The sequence below is a fragment of the Accipiter gentilis genome, chromosome 30 (assembly GCF_929443795.1).
Source record: "Accipiter gentilis chromosome 30, bAccGen1.1, whole genome shotgun sequence".
Lineage (NCBI taxonomy): Eukaryota > Metazoa > Chordata > Aves > Accipitriformes > Accipitridae > Astur > Astur gentilis.
In genome coordinates this window covers 15,733,261-15,757,136 of record NC_064909.1, presented here as the reverse complement: position 1 = coordinate 15,757,136, position 23,876 = coordinate 15,733,261, and the positions used below count along the sequence as shown (strand labels likewise).

Here is a 23,876-nt window from a genome sequence, read left to right as displayed (position 1 = left end):
ATGTGTGTGTATATATATATATGCATGTATGTGTATTTATGTGTAGGAATTGAGTTAGATGGTCTTACAGTTTGGTAAGACTGATTTTAGACAACATATTAAGCCAAAGAAGATGATTTCTGTATGACCCAAATATAAAAATACATAGTTAATGATGTGATTACTTAGAGTATACTTGCATGTCAATTACTGTGAAAAATAGCAAGACCCCTCCCACCCATTTGAGATTAAGTGTTACTTTGAGATACTAAAGAAATACAAATGATAAGGCATATTAATTAAAGTGTGTTGAGCAAGGAATAATTATGTTTCGTGCATTTAGATTATCTCTTTATTGTTCATTTTGACAGGTTATTCAAGTTCATTGTGGATTAGCCAAGTCTTGCTAAACTTGTCTATTCTTTTTGTAATGCATTACATTTTCTAAAAATATGATGAAAGTACAGTGTTCTTCAAAGTAAGCATGTTTGCATGTCAGTGTTCAAATTAAAGTACATTTTCATACCAGTGTAAGACGCATACGGTATATGCCTATACGTAGACTTAGTCCAAGAACAGTAAGATACAAGTCACTTTGATAGTTTTTCTGCTTGGTCTCTCTTTAAATTTGGTTAGCTTTGTATTTTTCTTGTCAAATGACATTTAATAAAAAGGCATATTTAAATCATAAACCCATTTAAAAGATAAATATGGAGTGGAGTACTCATTAGGAGTAAAAAGTAGAACAGATTTAAAACTGTAATTTTTTTCTTTACATCATTTTGATTTATTAGTGTATTTCACTACTAAAAGAAGCCTTTCACATGAGTTTAATTCTCCTAAGCAGGCCTTCCTATAAAGTCTATTTGATCTCTGATTCCACTTTGACTTTCTGAATAATTATTTAACATAATGAGGATTTAGTTCCCAATACCAACTGAGGTTAGATGTGGCTTTTGTTTTGCAGAATGTGCATGTATGAATGACAGCTATGTGAATGCGAGAGGTTAATTGATAGGTATAACATACTGTACTTACAGATGTGCATTTAATTTCAATTTCCCTGTTTGCAATAAGTAAAATGAAAAACAGGGGAATGTGAGACACCTGGAGAATCTCAGGACTGACTTGCGCCTGTATCTCTTAATCCTCTCATTCTCCATGGTTACTAAACCAGGGAGAGGTTTGGCAGTTTTATCTGAGCTATAACAATTTTTGCGTCCTTGCTTTGCTCTTTTAATGTAGGTTTTTCTATATAGAACATTCCACACCTAATTCTCACAAAATGAATTTATTTGTTAGAGTGAAAATGTAGTTCTAGTCCTTAAAAATGGCCTTTCAGTACAGCTACGGTCATACATGAGAAAAGATTCTGGCTTTTATTGTTACATGGTGTTTATTGTGATGGGTAGTACCAATTTTTAAAGCAGATGCATGGTGTGGGAGAGGGGAACACGTGGCTTTGAGTCTGCACAGAGATGGTGTCACAGCAGCTTATACCTTTAACAAGTTGTTTAAATTCTCATTCAGCTCACCACCATGTTTGAGAGGCTGAGTATGAATAACCGGCAGCTGGAAGAAGAGATGAGAGACCTGGCTGATAAAAAGGAGTCTGTGGCCCACTGGGAGGCCCAAATTACTGAGATCATCCAATGGTGAATACTGTGCTCTAATGTCATTGCAAAATCCCTTCAGTATGTGGTAGGGCTGTTACTGAGGTTTTTGCCTTTGCATGTGGCACTGGCAAGTGCTTAGGTTAAATCTCACACCTGTCTGGGATTCTGCTGTATTTTTGATTGATATTTTAATAATATCCAAATCCAGAAAATTGTGTTCCTCCTTAAGAGTGAAAGTGTCTTACCAAATACAACTTTCTTAAGTGCAGAAGAATCATGGCCATTGGGTGTGGCTTGTGGCTTTGGAAGAATGCTGGAAGGAGTCATATGCTGAGCTCACGCCTCTGAGAGGGAACAAGCCTGGGAAAAGCAGTGGCTGAGAGTATTTGTGTCTCGGCATTAATTTCCTTCATCTGCTTGGCATGTGGCAGAATGAAACAAATACAGTGCAACTTTTATGTGATTTTTTCACAAGAAGGGCATTTGAGACTACCGCAAAGCCAGTCAAGTGATGTTTCTAATAATACTTTTGCTAAATAATGATGTTATGTTTCTAAAGTCTTCTGTCCAGTTCTAATAAATTAGGGAAAAAAACCCCACCCCAAGTTGAAGCTATTGAGAGAAAAAGGTTGTTTTACCTAGGTGGTCTTTATTTTTCTTCTCCATGCCTGCTTCTCTCCCCTCCCCTTTTATGGTCCATTGCAGTGTCTAGCATCTACAAAAGTAGTTTGCATCCAGACATTTTTTTTTTTTACAGATTATCCACTTCTGGGAAGATTTCATCATCTGATACTAATCTTTTTTTGATTTACTACTTGATTATTTCCGCTCTCCCCTTTTCCCATCTCATGTTAGTGAAAAAATCGAATTTGTTGTGTCAAAGGAAAAATGGGAAACATTTGTTTTAATGAAGCCTAGTTTGGTATTGTGGTAGTGTCAGTATAATTTTGTTGTCAAAATACAGAGAAGTTTGTCTTTTGAATATAACCATGTAAATATGTAACAAGAAAGGAGGGCTGTCCTCTGGGTTTCTGGAAGTGTTTTAAGCAGTGTTTGTTACATAAAATTATGTAATGCTGATCTGTGTTACGAAGTCCATAGTGTCTCAAGGCATTGTATTCATAGCAGAGGTTAAAAAATTTAAAAGGTCCACTTAGTGCATGTTCCTTTTAAATCTTGTCTCTCATAACTGTGAGTGTAGTAGACGGCCTGCATCACAGAAATACATAAAAGAAAAAATACATAAAAGTTGTTTAAATGAACAGTTAATATCTAGCCAATCAAAAATATTTATTCAGAAAAAAATCAAGGTAAAGAGAGACAAGTCTATTATTTCATATTCCATATTGTTTTAAGGTAATGCTTATCTGTCTTAATGCACCAAGGTAACCAAACCTTGTTTTTCAGATTTACATGTGAAAGTACTCATAAAACTTGGCAGTTCTGGACAAAGACGAGTCAGAATTATTTGTGGATTGTTTTATTTAACACTATGTAAAAATGTACCAACAGCCATTAAGAAAGTCCCTTCTCCAGTTTATGAGAGTGTTTAATATTTTAAAACGTACTACTAATGTGGTTCAGGTATATGATAAAGCATGTTGCATGTATTAGAGATGTCATGCGGAGGGTAAAAGAGGTTTGGGATAGAGTTTTTTACTATGTCTAAAGGTACTTAAAAAAGACCAGGAACATGAAAGACTAGCTTTCCGAATGAAAGATACCATTTTACTGATCTCTTAGGATAATATAGTGTCTTTTTAAAAGTATGGAACTAAAAATTAAAGAACTATGTGAAAAGAAAAAAAAAAAGTAGTTATGTGGGCAAACATTAAGGAGATAAAAAATTGGCTTGGTTCCAGTTTTTAATCACTGTACACATCTCAATTTTCCCCCCATACTTCTCTGTGCTTATGTTAAATTTTTTCCAGCTATGTGAAGCCTTATCTTGGCTCACTTTTTTTTTCTTATTATGTTTAGATTTTCCATGCGTTACCCAGATTATCTGGTCATGTCCATCTGCTGTCCTTAGAATTCACTACTGCATGCTGAAACTAGGTCCTTCTCTGGTGATATTTTGCTGTGGAACATGGGGTGCTATATGAACTATCTAAACATCTATAATAATGATAAACATTTTAAAAGAAAAAAAATAATTTTCAAGAAAACTAGTCTTAGTTAATCAGTCACAAGCCTATGTTTTTCTCAGAAGAACGTGCAGTTTAAATCCATACATGTCCACCTCTTCAGTGTGACAACAGAATCCCTTGGAGCTAACAAAGTAGGGTAGAGCTTGTAGGCTCCCTCTTCAAAACTGACAGATTTTTCACATAGTACTACTTTAAAATATGTATTTTGGGTGCATACTTTCTACTTCATAAAAATGGGTTTTGCCTACTATCTTCTTTTTGTACCATGATTCATGAAGGATATGAGGCAGTAGATGGAATTAATTACTGGTTTTGTAAACAGTTTGCTCAGCTGCCTATGGTAGTTCAAGGGATTTGTTCTAGCCCTGTTCTAAGTAACACAAGCCCAAGGAGTCCCTTACTTCCTTTGAGTGCTTTGCCATCTGATAGATACCTCTCTCAGGAAATCTGCCCCACTATTCGAATCCGTATTTTAGGTGGTTAAGATTGTCACTTTCTTCACGACTCCTTGGGCCCTTCTAAATAATTTGTGACTAATTTTGCTGGCCTATCATGTTCCCTTTAGCCTTTCCCTGCTTTCTTATTGTGCTTTCTTGCATCTTTTTAGGGCAAATGTACAAAAGCCTTTTTATTTTTGCTGTTATTATCCCAAGATGCCATAAATATAGCCAAAATTTTAATATCAACACGCATCAAACTTTCATTTCAACTTCTAATGTGGTAGTAATAGACCCTCACAGATCCTTCGGCCTTAATGGGGCTATTATATTGACAAGTTTGTATTAGCCAAATCACTTATCATGCCTTGACAAGAGTAAATACTGAGGCTTTTATAGTCAGCTATAAATTTTCCTAAGGGAGATGGGAAAGAGATTCATTGCATTGGAGGTTAATGCAGTCACTTTAAAAAGGAATCTTTTAAATAGCCATGGTACCGTATTTTTGTTCTGTTGTAGAAAGGAGGTTGATGGTAGTCTTGGTAGTGATTCCTGGAGTGCTTGTCAAGAATCTTATTAGTCTCTCTGTGAGTGATTCATGTAACCTAGTTCTAGAAGTCCTAAGGTAGACAACTAAAATAAATCCCATGACTAGTATTGTAGAAGCGTCTTTTTCTCCCCACTGATTGAAAAGGAAGCCTAGGCAACTAGTTCAAATGAAGAATTCTGTATTGTTGAGTATGTTTATATGGATGAGCTAAATCCTACCTGATTTACCTGTCGAGTGGATGTCAGGCTTGGATTCAGCTGGCCAGAAGCTGTGACTGTTGTCTATCAGAAGAAAAAAAAACACACAACAAAAACCCCACAAGCAAACAAACGAAACAACCCCTCAAAACCCCCAAACACTTCTGCATTAAATCAAACATAAAAAAGCCCTGAAGTTTTGGGGTTTTTTTGGGTTTGGGGTTTTTTTTTTGCTTGTTTTATTTTAGTCTGGTTGCTAAAGCACATGTGAATTGTGGAAAAGGTTTAGCAAAAATTCTGGGCAAATTCAACTGTAAGAAACTCAAAACATGAAAAATTCTGAGATGCCTTGTGTTTAAGGTAAGAATAATCAGAAGTTAATTATAAAATAGAAATTCTGGAGGACGGGGGAAGTTTGAGGGTTTTGGAGCAGAGTGAATTGTTGAAAATTTTTAGAGAAGTAGTTCTAAAAAAACCAAATTTTGTTGGAGAAGGCAGAGGAAAAAGAAAAAATTGTTGTAGGCTTTGAGCAGAGTGATACAAAGACGGAAACTTAAAAGCATTGAGAAACTACAGGAGAATAGGGAGTCATCATGGCTCTCGGACTTCCTTGGGGTTTTTAAATCAGGAAGATGCAGCTTGGCGTATGACCCCAGGGCTCTAAGACCCCTCCTGTTCAGCAAAAATCTCTAGTCCTCTGGGTCCATTTTGTATTGTAAAGTATCCCGGAGAGAGAGAGCCAGAGAGCCTGATCTTCAGAGCAGCCTGACAAATAGATACTAGCAGTCAATGGTTATTTGAAGGTGGTTGTGATGTTGGCTCCAATCAAAAAGTTAAATTTAATTTTACAGGAATTTGTACTGTATTGCTGTTCTAGGTTCTTTATAGTTAACAAGCTAAGTCTGCAAGGGCACTTACGTTATGTATGAAAAGAGAATGGTTAATCCAATCTAAATTTTCAGAGATGAAAGAATTGACTCTGGGTGGAACCTGAAAAACTTTTCTTCCTCAGGTCTTTTGCTGTGCTTGTTAGGGCTCTCTGTAAGAAGGGGGGCAAGGAGAAAAACATTAGTAAGTTTACCTTTCTTGCTCTTTTTTTTTAAAGAGCCAATCAAACAACAACAAAAAAACCCCAAACCAGCAAAACAGTAACAAATCAAAAAACTCCCAAGAGCTCCTGGGGTCACATAATGTTTAATCAATGTATCTCATTATCGAGAGAATGTTGCCATCTAGTGGGCAACAAAACTGTAGCTCAGCTCCAAATTTTACTGCGTTTATTTACTGTCTTTGAGTCTGAGGATTTTCCTTGAACTCAGTATAGGTTTTCGCAAAAATTGACTTTATATGTTTATTTTCATTTTCTAGATTTCTGCATGTTCTTTGGAGCACCTCTCTGAGGATTTTGCATGTGCAGCTTTTCAGCATTTAGAGGCTGAAGGTTCTGTGCATCATAAACCAAATAACTGAAGTGTTTTCTCACCTTCCATACAGAAGGATCTCCATGGCATGATAAAAACTGACAAAGAAATTGGACATGGAAAGTTTTCATATTTAATTAGAAAAGTTTCAAAAATATGGCCCAATTCAATTTTATTTTTGATCTGACATTGTGCCTTTTTTTCTGCAAAGATTTTATGTGTCATTAAAAATAGAGAAGCTCAAATGCTGATTCCTAAATCTGTTTTCCTTCCTTGTACATCAGGAGAACTTAACCTTCTCACCTTGAGAGCCTCACATTCTTTTTATTCCTGCTCACACTCTTTTCTTTTTACTATGTATTTAATTATACACACCACCACCACCACCTCCTCCCCCCCCCCCCCCCCCCCCCAAATAGGCATCTTATGCTACTTCTCACATCTTTTGCCCACTCTTGTACCCTAAGTGGTTTGTATAGGCCAAGATTATCTGTATCTGGTGATCAAAATATGTCATCCAGAATGTTACAGGAAAAAAAAGTTGGTATGCTGCTTCCATTGAGTTCTAGTATACCTTGGGAAAAATAGTAACTCATTAATATCAAAACTCTCTCTGACTTTAATAAAGTCAGGATGTGGTTTTTTCCTAGGCTCCTCCTCACCTCTTGAACTAAATTGTAAGTGGGAGACAGAGAAGTTAAAGCCCAAAGCATGAATAAGTGCTTACCTTCTCATGTTGGGTGTGAGTTTTATGGTAAATCGTCACTATTTTTGCATTAGCCCCCTCTGTGTTAAAGCAATCTTTCATATATAAATCTTAAACTGCACAGCCGGAAGTTACTGTGACCTGTAGACATTTAGCCCATAGCTTTCACATTGTCATCTTGCCCTAAGGCCACAGTGGGAAAGCTCTTCTGTTCCTCCCTTGCCCATGGCAGTTCAGAATATGTGCTCTTTGTCTTTCTTGCCTCCTGGTGACTTTCTATAAATCTTTGTTGAAACATTACATTATTAATTAATGGTAAACTTACAAGTAGCACCATTTTCATAATTACAGTGTGTATGAACCCCATAGTATCAACCAGAGAAACTTATATTGCTTTATAGGCATGGAGGGGGAATCACTTTCTGCAGAAAGGTCACTGCGAGACAAGATGAACCATCTGGAGAACTCTCATCTCCAGTCCAACATCCTCAGGATTACAGTTACTAAGGAAAGGTCAGGAAGCAAGGATAAGTTAATTTCCATGAAATAGAAAAACTATTTTCCCACTTGCCTGTAAGTTATTTAAAGCTATTTGAGATTCATTACTTATAGCACATCCTAAACATTTTTGTGGTCAGTGCTGATAGACTTAACTGTGATCAAGCTGTGGTATTAGACTGCTGGTCTCTGAGACCAGCTCAGAGGCTTGGGTATGCCCTGCTGTTGCAGAACTGAGTTTGTTCTTCTGTGGGCAAGATGAGTATGTTCAGAGCCAGGCCTGTAAGGTGAAAGGAACTGTGTGTGTGCGTAGGGAGGGTGTTGGGGGGTTTTGTGTGTGTATTTGGTTTAGGTTTTTCATAAGCTACTTAGTTGCAGTGAGGTAATTTTTTCAGCAACTTTCTTTTCTATGTTAATACCTGAGGCAAATGAAGAACGAACCTTCTGCTGTAATTAATCACAGAAGTTTGTTTTTTTCTTTGTAACTGATGATCAAAGAATCTGAAAAACAGACATGTCTCCTCCTTGATGTCTTTACACCCAGAAAACATGTCTTGATAGGAAGCAAGCTCGGGGGATGAGAGAGCCTCTTCTGGCTTATGCCGTTTAATAACATTAGAATTAGACTCTCCCTATTTAATTAGCATTTCTTGAAATAACACCACTGTTTAACTACTATTTCTCATTGTCAATTGATAAGAGTAAAGTCAACCACTAGTTCCAATGTTATGTGGATAGTTGAATTGTTAATTATTGGTTACAAATTTTGTCTTAACTTACTCCCTAAAAATAGATTGGTTCCTGAAAGGTTTCTTTCTCAAAGTCTCAATTTCAGGTAGCTGACATTTATACTGAGACATGTATTACTTAGAATCATAGAATCATTTAGGTTGGAAAAGACCTTTAAAATCATCGAGTCCAACCATCAACCATGCCCACTAAACCATGTCCTGAAGTGCCTTTTCTGTGTGCTTTTTGAATACCTCCAGGGATGGTGACTCAACCACTTCCCTGGGCAGCCTGTTCCAATGCCTGACAATGCTTTCAGTGAAGAAATTTATCCTAATATCCAATCTAAACCTCCCCAAGCGCAACTTGAGGCCATTTCCTCTAGTCCTATCTCCAACCACCTGACAGAGACCAGCACCCACCTCACTACAACCTCCTTTCAGGTAGTTGTAGAGACCAATAAGGTCTCTCCTCAGCTTCCTTTTCTCCAGGCTAAGCAACCCCAGTTCCCTCAGCCTCTCCTCGTAAGACCTGTGTTCCAGGCCCCTCACCAACTTGGTTGCCCTTCTCTGGACATGGACTGCTAGATACGTAGTTCTTCAATCTTTATTCCTCATCTTAGTGGTGCATATTGTTTAATGGAACTCTGCGGAGCAGCAAAGGCTTAGTTCTGTGGGGTTTTTTTTGTTTCCTTACGTTTCATGATTTTTGTTTTGTATTATGCTTTTTTCTGTTTCTGGTTGCTGTTTTGTTGAAGGGACTTTTGTTTTCTTTTCTTTAGATTCTTTGGTTAAAACACCTTTTTCTTATTATGTAATTGTATAGGGTAAGTGATGAAAAAGATGCTCGAGGTTATCTTCAAGCCTTGGCCTCTAAAATGACAGAAGAACTAGAGGCCCTGAGGAACTCCAGTTTGGGTGCAAGAGCTACAGTAAGACTCTACTTCCATATGTCAGATTTGTTTTTGTTTGCAAAACCACTAATTGGATTGTTACAGCTGCAGTAATAACCTGTCTGTAGAGTCTGTGTTAGTCAGAAGTTAAACTTTCCTAGAGTTTCCCTTCTGAGTAACTGAATAGTAAATTTATTGTTTATTGTTTATCAATTAATTAAACACCAATATCTTTATAATGTGATTTTATCTATAATATTGTTCAAGTAGCTATTTTATAATCATATATGAATTTGTTGAAGGAAATCTATACTTAGGGTTATGAAAGCCTTAAAGTCTTTCACCTGTGAAATGTGAATGTCCTTCGTAGCTGTCATTTGAATTGAGGCACATCAACACTAGAATTCACAAAATCTCTTTGCTTTTGAGATCATGACAACATAAGACGCTCATCTTGCCTGTGTAGTACTTAAGTTCAATAATAATAATAATAATAATAACACTACTCAATTCTTTAGTTTTAGATTACTTTGGAATTAATGAACTCTTATGTTAAGAACATAATAGACTGAGAAACATAATTGTTGAAGTTAGTTACGTTCTGCATTTTCAGCTTTCTTTCCTCTTACTTTTTCTTCTCCCTTCTTTTATTCTTTACTAGGACATGCCCTGGAAGATGCGCCGCTTTGCAAAACTGGATATGTCTGCAAGGTTGGAACTACAGTCTGCTCTTGATGCTGAAATCCGAGCCAAACAGGCCATTCAAGATGAGTTGAATAAAGTCAAAGCTTCCTGTATCTCTACAGAGTGGTAAGACTGAATTGTTCTGATGGAAATTTACTTTGATACCTCCCAGGGAGTGTCATCGAATCATGATTTTAATGATCTTATCTGTCAAAATTTAATAATGAATTATATGCCAATTTCTTATATCCAAATGTGAAAAAAAAAAAAAGACCACATCTCTCTTCATTGTGTAAGCAGCTGAACACTTACTGGGAAATTTGAAATCTTGAAGACTTTCAGAGAAGACACTTTCTCTTTGATAATATAATCTCTCCTAGTTGTGATAACAAGTTCAAATGCAAGCAGAGTTTGGTTTTGTGTCTTAGAATATATTCTCTTCCATTCTATTGATAGCTGCATTGGGTTAGCTGATGAAAATCGATTATTGCATACTGATTTGCGCAGTAGTAAGATGCAGTTATGGAAGATTATGAATTCTTTTATTCCTTCCTCAGACCTCTATCTCCCTTCCCTTCCCCGCCCCCTCCCACCTCCCCAGAATTTATTCTGAGTTGGGTGAATGCCTGAAGCAGAGATTAGTAGGAAGACATTCCATTTCTAGGTCTCCAGCTTCAGTCTAGCTCAGAGCACTGACTTGTTTTGCAGCTTTAGGAAAGCAGTTGGACAGAGCTGAGATTCAAGTATGTTATCTGTAAAGTGGGAATACCTCGTCCACCTGACTTAGATATTTTTCAGGCCATGTAACATGATGATAGGCAGCATTGTAGATCCTCTAAGAACAGGAGAACCAGTGTTTGCTTTGATAGGCAAGGATGAGATGTGTGATAGAAAAGCGTAGTAGTGTTACCTGTCAGCTGTGAATCAGAAAGCACTGAAACAACTAACTGTAAAGTAACATAGTTCAACATAATCTATTAGTGTCACAGACACTGTGAATTAACAAATAAAAAACCCACCATTTTTTAAGCATAAAAATACATGTGGTCTTTTTTTTCTCATTTGTAGAATACAAGCTCTCACAATTACTCATAAATTAGGAACATGAGCCTATTTATTGGGTATTTGTTCTATGAGCCTATTTAACAGAGCGATTAATTGCTTGTTCTGGTTTTTTTTTAAGATACCATACTAAACAGGTCCCAATAGATTTTTTAATTCATTCTGGCATTTGATGATATCATGAAGCTTCCTGGGCATTAATTTTTAAATAGAATGCAAAGGTGGGCAGAAAAATGTGAATTGTATCATGGGTTCTCAATACTTACATAGGGTTGTTTGTTTTTTTTTTTATTCTTTTGAAGTAAATTGCAAGAATCTGAGAAGAAGAACATGGAACTGTTGACAGATATTGAAAGGCTGAAAAAGGAGACAGAAGAGCTTAGATCAGAAAAGGGTATGGCAACTGATACCCAAGTAAATAACATGTTTCACATTGGTGGGTACATCTTATCAATTAAGTGTCACCTTGCAACTAAAATATGATACCGATACCAACAGACTTTGGCATACAAAATGTGAGCACAACAATTGCATGTTAAGATGTACCCACAGCAGCTGCATTTGCACTTCTAATACATACTTGTAATATGCTTCAGTTTTGTTGATATACTTGAACCAGTAAGGTATTACTAGAGTTGGAACTGCATTATTTTTATTTGGCATGTGTGTGATAATTTACTGCCAGAGAACTGTTAGAAGTATAGATATAATTTTTTTTACCCTTTATGATGGGTGAAGGTATTTAGACTTCAATACTGATCATAGTGTTCTTCTATGAATGTTTTAGCCCTGCCTACACAGAGAATAAACAACTGCAGAGACATTCGTAGCATTCATTTGTTTCTGGGATGACTTTGTTGATTGGTTTTGTAACCACATAGTAAGCGGTGTGGTCATGTTGGCTTTGCTGTGGTATTAAGAGCATGTTCTGGGATTTCTGTCTAACGGTATTTCGCATTGTTGCCGGGTGAAGAGACTTTTTGGTAATTCTGAAATGAAAAAAATTTTCATTGAGAGGTGATTTATGATTTGGCTGGTTCTTTGCAGTTCCTGTAGTAGCTCTAATATTTCTATCTTATGAGTCACATGGGAAGAAGTGATTCTTCAGACCAAATGGAATTACTGAATTTTCTGTAGGTAACTGAACTCCAGAGTTTCAAAACCCTGGCAACAATTGCTGTGTAGGGATGTCAAATATTGTTCAGCCTAACGGCATGTCAATCAATAACGTATTGCATTTAACATTCAACTCCTATATGCAGGCCTCCAGGTGCTGGTTGACTGGTAAAAATAATATAAACCTATATGGAACATTAAAAAATTACTCTTGCTGATTAGCAAATAAGACTTAGGGAATTTATACTTGTTCGTCTTGATGCTTAGCACTGATACCAGGATTATGCTTCTTCCAAGTGCTTGGAGAGGAACTCTTGATAGCATCTCACGGGGGAGAATTAATGCATTGTCACATTTAGCTTTCATTTATAGATTCTTGAACTGCCTTAAATATCTTGCGTGCTTACTCAGCTTCTGAAGTCTTCCTTCGTGTTAAATGGTCTGTTAAGAATTTATAATTAATATTTTACCCTGTATTTTCTCCAGTTTTTAAAGCCTTATTTTTTGTGAAAATGGAGATAAACATTTACTCTTTTCTTTAACAACAACAGCAACAAGTACTTTTCAAGGAAAATTTAGTTATTATGCTTTTTGCCAGAAGTAAATTAATAAGATTCTACTGCAGCTATTCAAATATTTTGATAGAAATACACCTTAATCCAAAATCCTTATTATCTTTGGACTTGGTTTTCTCTTATAAGAAGAAATTTATTGATGTTTGAATCATGAACTGTATAGAGGATTCAAATATAGTCAAAGTACGGTGGTAGCGTAACTTCCTGTGTGTGGAAATTGATTTCTAGGAAGGGATTACTTAGATTAGCACTTGAATCCTTTGCTCTATAAATGTGTTCCAGAAACTGAGGAGGCTGGGGAAAAAGATTACTAAAAATGATTCTGTAAAGCAGCAGGTAATTTGAGAATTGTTTTTTAGTCTTTTACTGGGGTTTCAGTGTATTTATATTTTAAAAACAAAAAGGTTTTTTGTAACTTCTTTGTTCACTGTGGGTTATATTTAGACCAAACAGGGTGATATGAGCAGTTAGAACAAGACACTGATGTTTCTTAAAAGAAGTAAGTGACCTTTGATAGCATCAGTCTTTTGAGATGCACACAGTCCTGCAGGCTCTGATCATAATAAGTACGTATATATAATATATTTGTAATGTTCAGGAAGCTAGAGTTTGTACACATCTGTGATTTATAAACACCCACACAGTGACTCGAATTATTCCCCAAAGAAAAAAAGAATATAGCAATTGAAGCAAGTTAAAGTAACAGTCCAGATGTGCCAGCCTCTGGAGCTCCAGAGGGATGCAGCATTCGTGCTCTGCTTACTGGCAGAAAACCGTGTAAATGGTGTAGCGTGACAGAGACATTTGAAGCTTTACCCAGGATTGTATTACTCCTGGACATTCAAAAGTGAGAGGTGACAGAGACAGGCATGGAGCATGGGTCAAGGAACTCGTACTATTTGGAAATGCGGTGTGTTGCTCAAACAGCCTGTTCTGTACATTTTTGTGGAAGCTCAGTGTTTGCTAAAGCTGTCTTGTCACGGTAGGCTGTCCGATGTGTGACTAGAGTAGGGATGACACCTGCTGCCTTAGTGTGTATGCCTGTATGTCATGCAGTGCATGTTGCAAATGGACATAAACAACTTAGAAACCTGTGCCTTCTGCATAATAGACGTGTACGTAAAGTGTGTTTTCATGTTGAATTCACACCACACACATCCTAGCTTGGGAAAGGTTAATTAAACATATGCTCCTTGCTTAGTGGGTGTATGTCTATTAAAAAAGTCTTCTACTCCGGAAAACAGACCAAATGTGACAACTCATTTAAAAAAAATGTAGGTGGTTCAGGTGGCTACTCAAACCGTGATTCAGCAAGGCAAAGGTCCTCCATGACAAGATCATTTTTCTGTAGCTTAAAAACCTGCTGCTGTTTTCTAGGTGTAAAGCACCAAGACTCACAGAATTCTTTCTTGGCCTTTTTGAATGCGCCTACCTCTGCTCTGGATCAATTCGAAGTAAGTGTACAGCTATTCTAACTCTCCGATAGTAGGTGGAGCTACTGCTGTTATGTGCAGGTTATATCCATATTTGCTGAGAGTTTGCTACTGTATTTTAATCACAATGCCCCATTTATATTTGTGTATAACAATATGTGAGAATTGTTTGTCTTTTACAGTGCTGGCTGTCTTCTCTTGTACACGAGTAATCATAGTGAATTCTCTCTCAAACCTTGAATGCAGAAATTTTCCTGATTTTGTAGTGAACTTGAAAAGTGTAGTTGTTCAAATGGCCTTTCTTTGTGTTCAGAAAAATGCTCAGTAACGTGGATACTGGTTTGGTAAAAATTAAAGAAAATACATAAATAATCCTTGAATGTATTCCATGAAGTCATTGGTACTGTATATTTATTAGGTTGTTTTCATCTTCTGTTCATTTTACACAGATCTGTAAAATCCAGATAATTCCTATTCATCTCCTCTCCACAGATCCTATATACTTGAAAATAAATCTGTTTAATTCCTTTGTAACTTTTAGACAAAAAAACAGCTCAGGTAGACAACCTGGAAGAAGAAAAAATGAATGATACTATACTTTTCATATCTTCTGTTTTTAATCAACAGGAAGCAATGCATCATTTTTCTTTTAAAAGAGTATCTCGGGTGAAATGTTGGTCAAACTGAATTCAGAGGGGACAAGGCACCACCTTTACAGTTATATACTGGTCTAAAATTTGCCCCTGTTTTTCTCCTGATGGGTGTAGAAGGTCATCACATTTAGCTGTGAAAGAGTGTAATCCCTGATGTTATTGATGTTCCAAAATTTACTTTCTTTTCATTGTGTATTCATTAATTCATTCTTCTCTCTTGAAGTCCTCACAATTAATACCATTTTTTAATTTGCTTTTTAATTATTTATCTTATGAGTTACTTTCAGTATAAAAATCCTGTTGGGAGTGTAGGCATATTTTTTTATTGAGTGAATGCTGGAAAAACATTGGGTTTTATACAGGTAGTTTATTGATTAATTGTCTATGAAAGGCAATTAATGAAAACTTAACTGAGGTAACTGTTACTGGCACTAGTTATTTACAGTTCTTTATTTTGCACTTTTATTTATACTGAACAGTTTTCTTCATCCATCTCTCTCTCTCTCTCTCTTTTTTTACTGCTGTTTTCATTAAAATAGGATTCCTTTTCCTCCTCTTCATCCTCATTGATTGATTTTATGGATGACGTAAGTCTGACTTTCAAACCAGTAAATCCCTCAATAACAGATCAGTTGATTGATTTGGAATATTCAAACATTAATGCAGTCAACTTAAAAAATCTGCAAGAGCAGTGGAGAACAGAATATTTCTGTAATAGCATACTTACACCTATTTGTATAGATAGATGTTCAATTTTAAAGTAAATGTTTTTCTTTAGGTGCAGGTGAAGAATTCTTAATTGCAAACAGTTTTTCTAATGGGAGAAGCTGTTTTTGGGCCTTATCTACCTGTGGAAAATGGTTCCAAAATCACTGGCACATCTATTTCATTTGGTTCTAGTGCTTCATATTATGTTATCCTTAGTTGTTTCCAAGTTTTCTGATTATTTTAGTGAAAATGTTTTCACTGCACACAGTTAATTTCTGTTTGCTTAAATAAAATATTGTTGCTTTTTTAGAAGTAATTTTCTTATAACTGAAGTGAACTTAATACTTTTATTGCCATTTGAGATGCTAGTTTTCTGTCAGGGGACAGTGTTTAAATATTTACCCTAGTTAATTGCATACTGAGGGAATTGGGTTAAAAGCTGAAAATTGACTGCATTATATTTCTTCCAGACTGAAGTAGTAGGCACATAAAAGTAAATAATAAATTAAGCTTTTTAAAATCAAAGTATATACTATGCATCTATGGTAGAGAACCATCCATTACAACTCTGTAGGTATATCGTGTGTGTACATCTGTGTGTGCTTGTATGTATGTGTATACACATATTTATACATATATATTTAAAATAGTATAATGCTATTTGCATTAAAATGTGTTGTAATTAATTTTATTCTAGAAATCTCTGCTGTGAAGGGTGTATCAAGGAGGGTATAGTGTATGGGCCTATTGTACTGATTGCATTTCTTTTCACAAACTCTGAAGGAATACTCTTACTCTAGATGCCTTTTTTCTGTAAATCGGGTATATACCTTAGACAAAATGTGAGGGTACATCTGTGGTACCATAGTAGAAGGCATTTGCCTGCATTTTTATATAGCATATAGGAAACTTTGTCTTGCTGATATTGTTGAAATTTTCTTACATGAAAAGAATGAGAGTACAGTTTCCTGTCATGTTAAATCTATAATAAACTAATAATATTTATATCCTTCATGTGGATTAAAGAAGTGTTCTCCCTGTTGCCTGAGTATTAGGAATGCTTAGTTTGTATCAGCAGGTTCTTTCACAGAAAGTTACCTTTAATAGTATCTAATACTGTCTCCTAAAACCTGTTAAAAGAGAAATAAAGTGCCTATGTGGCAGAGCAGCTGATGGTGTTGTAATTTGCAAGGGGAAACTTAGGAGTAGAAAGTTTTCCTGATTGCTATCTAGTTAGTTTTGAAGGACATCAGCACTTTATTCTGTATTTATTGTTGGTTTAGGTGTTTTTTTTAAAGAAGGCAGCGTATTTTTTTCATAAAATCACATATTTTTTTAAATCTATGCAAGGGAATAATTTTCAACTGTTGGCATGCAACCTTTAAGACATTCTTCTTGTTTGGTCCACCCAGATCAAATCATTTCAGATACCCATCTTTTAGTCTTAGGTAAAACTGGAGATATTAATGTGTATATTGTTGCATGTGGATGACTTACGACATGGAGAATCAAAGTTCCCGTTACATCTTCAATCTGAGTCCAACAGGAGTGGTTTTTTTTCTCAGTGGCATTGGGCAAGAGTACGTTTCTGGACTGGGCTGGCCAGGAGCTAAACATGTCTAACACCGGGGCAGAATTCTTTCTCATCTGGCAAAACTGCAAAAGACAGTTGACTGTTCAAAGATAGGAAGAGTACCTTGTGGACAAATACAAGACTTGCTGAGCTACCTGTCTTTATTAGAAAGAGAAATGAAACTGATGTCTGCGTTAGTGGGTGAAAGGTGTTATAATTAAGTTGTGCTTAAGGTCGGTTCTGCATCTTTCATTTATTGGACAATGACTTGATTCATTCATAGAGAGATTCATAATATATAGCTTCTGAATTATCAAAATGAATTGTTATTTATGCCTGAGCTCCTTGAGTTGGTTCAATATCAATTTATTAGGCAGACTTAAATGAAAATAAAGGTATTAAAAATCCCCTCCCCGCCCCATTCCGACATTCCCTTTCCAATGTCTCTTTTTGACAGTAGTTACCTTGAAGGGCAGTGTTTCTTGCAGCATCTCAAGAGGAATTAATTCTGTGCTCAGTCAAACCAGAGAAGTGTGTGGGTTCTTTATATTAAGACCAAGGAAGAATTAGAAGTCCTCAGGTCAGACTCATGCAGTGCTGCAATATTACATGGGTTTCAGGAAAGCCGCTCCTGTAATGAAGAACCCAAAGTAAATATTACTAATGGCCCGTATTTTTTCTTCAGCCTCTGTGCTTCATTAAGAAATGACAGAGAGAGTGTAACATAATACACAGTTGCAGTTACATAGCACTCTTTGCAAGATCTCTGAAGTCTATTTAACATATGGATGTGTAAGCAGCACTGAGTTTGGCCCACTGATTACATTTGGAGTTTACTAGGGTGGGTATGTCTTGTGTATCTGCCTTCCAAATGACATAATTGTTTATAGCACTCTGTGAATGACTGGAGTTAATTCTGATTTTTTTCAATGAGGAAAACAGTAGTTTTGCAATTTCTGCTGGAGAGAAGCAAAAATAGATGTCCCGCTGCCTCAGTAGCCTGGAGATGCTGAGCAAGAAAAGTGGTAGCTCACTATTCAGATGAGTAGCAACCACTGTTGGTTCCAGCTGTACCTCCTTGAAAAGATACTTGGTCAGGTTGGCAGAACTGGTGCCTAGATCCTCATAGCTGCAAAAGCCCACGTGTTCAGAAACAATCCTTGTATCTCCTGTGCACACGGGAGGATGCAAAGGGGAGTAGGAATGGGTTTTGCTGTCCCTGGTCTCTGATTTTGGTGGGGAGGGAAGTCACCCCTAGTGACTCTAATACACTAATTTCTAAGTCTTTGCTGCTGTTTCTCCTGTATGTTGCAGGCTGTCTCTCAGTAACGTCGTCTAGGTGTTAAGTCTCCTGTGTTCACTAGAAGTGTCTGATAATGGAAGTGTCGGGTTTTGTTTTTTTGCTAGGTGGATCTTTGTGTATCTCACTAGCTACTGGAAGCAATCAGTTTGTTTTATTTAAAGATGAATTTATGATTATTTAATAACAATAAAACGGAATCCCATTTTCCCTTGACAAAATTATTTTTCACACTTGCTAGAAAATACTATTTTTCCCCAGTTGTCAACACATTACAAATTAAAAATAGCTTTCTTAAATCCTCCTGCAATCTGTCCTCACATGCAGTCCCCATGAGCTTTGGTTAGACTAAAGAAATTTGAACTTAGTAAATAACCACAGAATAAATCATGTTCTGAATTCTCATTGCTAAACAGAATAACCCATAGTAGTGTGTGGTGAGAGCCCTGACTCTACCTGCACGTTCATAATTAAGTTTAGAATAATTCTGGTTCTTAACAATACTTTAAATTGGACATATTGCACCTCCAAGAGATTGATTTATTAATCTTATTCAAAGTACAGAGATGCTAACTGCAAAGTATTAGTGTAACGTAGTCTCACTGCTATTGTCCAGTGTAAAACTACAGACTTTAAAATAATTGTTCCTTTTTTTAAAAAAAATGTTTCTGCCCTCTTGTTGCCCCAGAATATCTTGTTTTCAAAATACTTGTAAAAATCAACATGTCTTTGTGTGTCTAAACACTACCTCTGGAGATATAGTGACGAATTCTGAGCTGATACATGTGTCACTGTTTGGTTTTGTAACATATTCTCCTCCTTTCTTTGTTAAAGCGCTCTCCTTCCTGTATTCCAGCTAACAAAGGCAGACGTGTAAGAGGCTGTCTTACTCTCTGTGGCCCTTTATTTTTTGCCTGTTGTGTACATGCCTTTGTTTAATGTATGGATTGTGTATTTACCTCACTGCATGTCATGTGCTGCTGCTACCGTTTGCTGCTGCTGCTGTGCTTTTTGTTGTTTTACAGCTGTGGGCTAAAAGCTTTTGGAGTATGTCGTTTGGTAATCCTATGAGCAGAATATCACAGTAACTGGAGAAGATGCTTTGGGTACTTTCTCATTTCAGTGTGAAAGTTCTGTGTGAAAGCTGATCAGGTAGATGCAGGTTGGGAAGATGAGCAAATGTCAAATGAGAGCCCATTTGTTTCCTTGCCCTTAGCAGAGGGCATGTGTTGAGTTATGGGAATTGCCTATAGAAGGTAGAAGTTCGGCATTTGGGAGGTATGTCATAGCAAATGATAGAAAATGTCACAGTACAGAGATAAATAAATGGGAAGTGGGGAATTGAGTAAATTGGAGCATCAGGGAGGGCTGCAAAATTTCATACAAGGAAAACAGAGTGGAATGTACTGTAGTCTGTTAGGCTGGAAAGCTCTATGGTGTTTCAAAAATCAAGGTGGATTTTTAAACATGGTGTTATCAAAGCTTTGTCATACCAGGTATGCTATGTCCATTGTAAACTCATACTGCCACTTTTGTTTCTTTTATACATATATGATGATAGGAATAGGAAAGCATACAAAGCATTTATATTGAATATTCAATAAATAAGCAACAATGTCTAACAGCTCTAATAATGACCTTACCTATGCAGTTCAAAGCACACCGCTAAGTGTCTTGGGCAAGCTTACAGTAACTGCTTGGTTTTGTCAGCTGTGGCTCCAATTCAGAAGTTCATCTATCCTCAAGATGTGTTTATACACTTGGCCAGCTTTGGCTCAGACCTACACAGGTGACACTGTGTAGACAACTAAGCTGTGGAAGACAACAAGGCTATTACAATTTGGTAGGAGATGCTGCTGAAATCTGCTTTCGATAATCCAGTGAATTAGTTTAAAACTAATTTTAATGGCGTTAATATGGTCCACATAAGCTTTTGGCCATAGTTGAGTCAGGTTGCTTTTGTACTTAGTTCTTCTCATTAAAGCAAGGAACCTGGAGATTACTGCAGTGATACTGCTTTAAAGCCCTGTTTCTGCAGTAAAGGTGGTGGTTAAATTCCCTTTAAATTCTGTAATGGTAGATCAGGTTCTGTGTGATTTGTGGGCTTTTTATTTCATAAGTAAAGTAAAAATGTATTTGTTAGTGGTTCAGCAGTTGTCTGCAACCACAAAGGCTTTGTAGCACATTCCAGAAAAGTTTCATCATTCATATCATGCTCGTACTAAATTTTTTAAGCAACACCGTGAAAGTCTTTGGTATGCAGATGCTACTTTGAAAGGGAAAGCCTTTGGAGTATCTGAAAACATTTATGAAATGATAGATTAGACCTCTGAGTTTAACTTGCAAAAAGAAAAGGAACGTCTGTTTCTTGCTATGAAAATGTTGCCTGTAGTTACTCATTGGGCTTATTTTTTAATAACACTTTTAAGAGGAAGGTAGAATTGTTCAAGGTTAAACAGTCTTTGAGTGGACTCCAAGTTACCATGTTTAGACTGGATAGTAAAAAGTTTTAAATAATTGAAACAATATTATGTGTCTAGGGATTTACTACTTAACGGCATCAATGTTTCTAATACTGGATAAAGCTTCCAATTATTATTTGCTTCTAATAAATCTGAGCATAAAATGTTTGCTTTACTGCTAATTTTTGCCTCAATGCTTGAAACACATGATCTATGTGTAGAAAACAGGTGTATCCCAGTATGAGAATTTCCCATTTTCATTGCAGAAATACTTGCAGGCATCTTAATGTGCCGAAGTTGATTAAGCTGATGAGTATTCTCCACCAGATAATGTTTTTTTTGAAGGCTGTGATAAAACTGGAAGCCATCAAGCTAAACTCGCTACTATTTAAAAAAAAAAAAAAAAAAAAAAAAAGGAGAGAGAGAAAAAGAAAAAAGAGCAACTGCACCTGTTCGCTACCATGACTGAGTTTCTGGAGAACAGGACTGTATATGCATGTATAAGATTGGCTTGGCAATATATTTTATTCCCAAAAAGCAGTAAAGTTTGTGGAATTCTTGGTATGATGTCAATGGCAAATGAGATAAACACTGGAATGTTCAAATGGTCTCTGTAGACGTTGCTGCATATTTTAGTTTGTGTGCAAGCTAGCCAAATCCTTAGCAATGGGAAAAGCCAAGGCATGCAGTGGAGCCTTCTGTAGGCCTCCAGCTTTTAGTTTTATTATTAGTGGAGAAAAGCATCCTCATTTTGCTATAATTTGTTTTAAAAAAATATAAATTCACACAGAATTTGATGTGGAGATGTCTTGTTTTCAAGGAAGAATCCTGCATTCTTTGATTTTTCAGTTGCACTGAGAAAAGATGACTTGTTATCCAAGATACCTGATTGTACCTATATGCCTTGTTGCTCAGTGTAGTTCTGTGTTGGGCTTAGCTTCATTGTATATCAAGGACTAGGAAAATATTCCCCTGAAGAAACTGTATTCCTGGTAAGGATGTTTTTGTAGTTCAAATGGGGTACAAAAAAATGCTCAATCCTCTCTGAATATAATCAACACTAACCTCAGGAAATACGTTGTTTGCTCTGCCTTTTCTCCTTATTTTCTCCTAAATATGTTTGCAGTTATTTACATGGGCTATGTAGGAATTCACTTCTAACAAATCTCTACTACCAGTGGACAAAACACAGTAGTGTTTAGAAAATATTTACCCTTTAAAAATGCTGAATGACAAGTCTCTTAAAGTGTTTATCAGGCCCCTGAACTAGTAGCTCTTTCTTATGCATGTGCTCACCTTTCAGCAGAAGCCATGGCGTGTTGATATTCAATAATTTTCATTGCATTTTTGTACTTTAATTAGGAAGTTGCTTGAAACCAAATTTTTATCCACTCAGTTCTCTTAGGAATTCTACTGCTCCCAGATCTTATTTTGGTAAGAGTTGAGAATTCTTTTTTAATGATGTCTTTGATTTATTTTTTCGGTTGTTTCTTCCCCCCCCCCCCCCCCCCCCCCCCCCCCCTTGAATTGTTCTCCTAGATTGATTCAGTTGAGAATTTTACATTGTCTAATACTCCATCACGGGATGAAGATAGCAAGTCTCACCTCCATTCAAGATCAAGGTCTCCTTCTACAGCTAGTGAGATCGAACCAATTGAGGTACTTAAGCGTTGACAAATTTTTGTCCTTTTTTTTAGGAGTAACAGCTTCACTCGTATAAAAACTGCTATTGCAAGTCCTTTTGTTTAGAATGAAGCTCACTCCTCTGCAGCAAGACTATTTAGGACCTTGTAACAGCCTTCTGCACTAAGGCTGAACTGTATTTTGGGGAATGTTGCATTTCCTTTCACATATGGTTAATTGATTAGGGATGGGAACTATGTTGAATCAATTATTAGATACAGTCTCTCACATAACGTATCATCAGTCATGAATATTTAAGAAATGTTGGCACAAAGTTAATGTTATACTATAGTTTATAAGAGCACACTTTGGAGTCCTGCTGAAAGTTTTGTGAATACGAAATATTAGCCAGACTCTGCAACTACAACAATGTATCCCCTTTCCCTGTTAAAAAAATTAACTCTCTGATTATTTTACATTAGAAAAGATTCAGTCAGATTTTTAAGATAATACAAAGTTATTTTTGAGATTTGGGACATTAATCTTACACATCATTTTGCTGAGAAATGATTTGGTTTTCTGAGTCCTATGTTAATCAGTTTGATTTTATTGCTTGTATGTTTGGGGACGGGGTGGGTGGGACATTGTAGTCTCTTTCTTTATTCATGCTGTCTTTGATAGTGTGCATTTGATGTCTTATTGACCCTTTGGGGACTATGTTCAGGTTACAGATCATCATCCCCGTTCAATTCACACACCAACCATGAGGACAGCATATATTGGATCGGGACTCTCTGCACCAAAGGTATTAAGTCAAGTATTCACACTTTATATATAGTAAGGGGGAAGAATATCACTCTTGGGCAACAGCTTCAGGAGAACTGTTTATCACAATAATCTTACCAGAACTGCCTAGAAGGGTTGTTTATATGAAAGCTGCTTGCTTTCTAAAATTGAAAACCCCTCATTCTTACATTATGTGGTGTGACAAGTTGTACTAGGCATTCCACTGTAGCAGCACACAGACATTTGATTATAGGAAAAACAATAGTTTGGGCATTAGAAAGAGATAAATGAACCAGAACATGAAGAAAGGAAAAGAGACTTCCTAGAAAGAGAGTGTTTTCTGGCATATGTCTCACCAACCTGCCTCTATGCTCTGCATACAATAAAACTGATGTCACTGTGGGCCAGTCTCGGATTAGCAGTAAGCCTAACATGAAACTATAGATTTGCATTTTCTGTAAGCAGTGTAGAGTGAGCACTGTAGCCAGCACTGCAGCACTGGGCTGGGAGAAGGAATTCCAGTTTTTCTGTCTTCTGGCCTTTTACTTGCATAAATATTGATTTTATATCAGTTGTTGAAATTATTTTGCTGTTGGCCAAATAAGCCAGTCAGTGTATGCTATTTCACAGTGAATTGTGTATATTCAAGCAAATGAGGAATGAGATACAAGCTATTAAAGGAAAAATTTTCTCATAAAGGTTTCAGAAGTGCCTCGATGGCTTAGG

At 36.5% G+C, this 23,876-nt stretch overlaps 1 protein-coding gene across 8 annotated transcripts in view; it reads left to right on the top strand.

Moving 5' to 3' along the window:
* CDC42BPA (CDC42 binding protein kinase alpha) overlaps window positions 1–23,876 on the top strand; it is a 191,519-nt gene that overhangs the window by 134,295 nt on the left and 33,348 nt on the right. For 4 of the 8 annotated variants that reach the window (XM_049833626.1, XM_049833622.1, XM_049833630.1 and 1 more), the window contains 9 exons: window positions 1,510–1,634; window positions 9,109–9,214; window positions 9,837–9,985; window positions 11,224–11,315; window positions 13,990–14,066; window positions 15,238–15,285; window positions 19,114–19,152; window positions 22,281–22,400; window positions 23,089–23,169. In XM_049833626.1, the coding sequence (XP_049689583.1) occupies window positions 1,510–1,634; window positions 9,109–9,214; window positions 9,837–9,985; window positions 11,224–11,315; window positions 13,990–14,066; window positions 15,238–15,285; window positions 19,114–19,152; window positions 22,281–22,400; window positions 23,089–23,169 (837 nt within the window). The remainder of the gene's footprint in view (window positions 1–1,509; window positions 1,635–9,108; window positions 9,215–9,836; window positions 9,986–11,223; window positions 11,316–13,989; window positions 14,067–15,237; window positions 15,286–19,113; window positions 19,153–22,280; window positions 22,401–23,088; window positions 23,170–23,876) is intronic. The other 4 variants (XM_049833625.1, XM_049833623.1, XM_049833628.1 and 1 more) reach the window with 4 other exon arrangements.